The sequence below is a fragment of the Crocodylus siamensis genome, chromosome 6 (genome assembly GCF_052110815.1).
Source record: "Crocodylus siamensis isolate JL-2025a chromosome 6, ASM5211081v1, whole genome shotgun sequence".
Lineage (NCBI taxonomy): Eukaryota > Metazoa > Chordata > Crocodylia > Crocodylidae > Crocodylus > Crocodylus siamensis.
Genome location: NC_143400.1, coordinates 45,018,366 through 45,020,170, shown reverse-complemented (window position 1 = coordinate 45,020,170; position 1,805 = coordinate 45,018,366). Strand labels below are relative to the sequence as shown.

Here is a 1,805-nt window from a genome sequence, read left to right as displayed (position 1 = left end):
ATGGAGAATCAGACTGAGATGACAGAATTTATCCTCTTGGGTTTTGTTGTTGAACGCTGGCTAGAGATCCTTCTTTTTGTCACAATCCTGCTCACTTACTTCTTGATCCTGATGGGGAACCTTGCCATCATCTTCATCACATTAGTGGACACTCATCTGAAAACCCCCATGTATTTCTTCCTTCGAAACTACTCCCTCATGGAAATCCCTTTCACTTTTGTTGTCATTCCTAAGATGCTCTCCAACCTTTTGACAGAGAGAAAAAACATTTCCCGTCCTGAATGTTTCATGCAGGCTTTCTTCTTTTTCTTTCTGGGAATCAATGGCCTTTTCTATCTGTCTATCATGTCATTTGATAGGTATGTAGCTGTCTGCAACCCATTACGTTATAACACCATCATGAATGCTAGGGTCTGTTTCCAGTTGCTGATGTGTTCATGGGGAGTGAGTTTCCTCTTAGTCCTTCCACCCTCAGTGATGGCCACCAAGCTGAAATTCTGTGGTCCCAACATCATCAACCACTTCTTTTGTGATACCACCCCCGTCTTGCAACTCTCCTGCCAGGATACACGGCTAATAGAATTAATGACTTTATTTGCAGCAGTATTCACCTTACTTATTACTTTGGCAATCAACATTGCCTCTTATCTCCGAATCATTGGCACCATCCTGCGCATACCCTCTGCTGCAGGACGGAAAAATGCTTTCTCCACCTGCTCTGCTCACCTGACTGTTGTGTCTGTGTTATATGGCAGCTGCATAGGCAGGTACATCAGACCCCCAGAAAACAGAGGGGAAGAGTTTGATAAAGTGTTGGCTCTTCTCTACACCCTGGGCATCCAGATCTTCAATCCCTTCATATACACCCTCAGGAACAAGCAAGTCAAAGAGGCTTTAATGAAGACTTTCAAGAGGGTGAGATTTAGAATTTCCATCTGCAAAGGTGTTTAGGTACTTTATGAGAATATAAGGACATCAATGCTTTGAAATTTTAACTTTTGATAAGGAGGAAAGCACCGTTTTCTCTCTATAATTCTTTCAATTGTACTTTTGTATTATTTGGACTATGGTGCTTATTTAAATTTGAGAGGTGTTATGGTGAAGAGATGAAGGGATCTTGTTACAACCTCAAAATCATTAAATCTTCTTCTTGACCTGTGCCAGAGGATGCCGCAAGTGAACTCAGCTCTGATGGGTGCCTTGTCATTCAGTTTGTGAAGAAAGACCAAAACAGGGTATAATCTTTTTTATAGCATGGTTTCTTATTTGCAATCTCTTGGTTTATCATATAGGGTAGAATGTTATTTCTATGTGGTTGTCTAAGTAGCTATTTTTTGGTCATCTACATAGTATTTTTGGCAGCCATGTACAAGTACCATTCTATTCCTGAATGTCTAGCCCACTCACATGGACCACTGTGCATGTGCATGTTTAGATGCCTAAATATCTTTTTGGGTGATATCTTTTATCAAAGTTAAATGTTTGGGGTAATTGGACAAGCTTTTTGAATGATTGAAAGGCATGCATAAAGAATACCTTGCATATGGAAGCTTCTGTAACCCTATTCCAGCCAAGCCATTGGTGCAATAAAAGATATCACCCACAAAAATCCCTGATTCTCGCATAATTGCTTGACAATAACAGCTATAACATCACTCCAACATTACGAAATAGCAATTCACTCCTTACTCCTTAAGGAGTCTAGCTCTTATTCTCAAACAGGAGTTATATATTAAAAACAGTAAAGCATTCTTGAAAGTCCATGGAACACAGTTTCTATGTGTGTAAGTCATTTAAAAAATGAA

At 39.7% G+C, this 1,805-nt stretch overlaps 1 protein-coding gene across 1 annotated transcript; it reads left to right on the top strand.

Moving 5' to 3' along the window:
* LOC149862523 (olfactory receptor 6E1-like) lies at nucleotides 1-951 on the top strand. Its single transcript, XM_090053966.1, has one exon. The coding sequence runs from the start codon at nucleotides 1-3 to the stop codon at nucleotides 949-951; it is 951 nt and encodes a 316-aa protein (XP_089910092.1).
* Nucleotides 952-1,805: the final 854 nt, after the last annotated feature.

Excerpts from the sequence above, each read along its gene's own strand:
- LOC149862523 (XM_090053966.1), top strand. The coding sequence starts at position 1 with ATGGAGAATCAGACTGAGATGACAGAATTTATCCTCTTGGGTTTTGTT.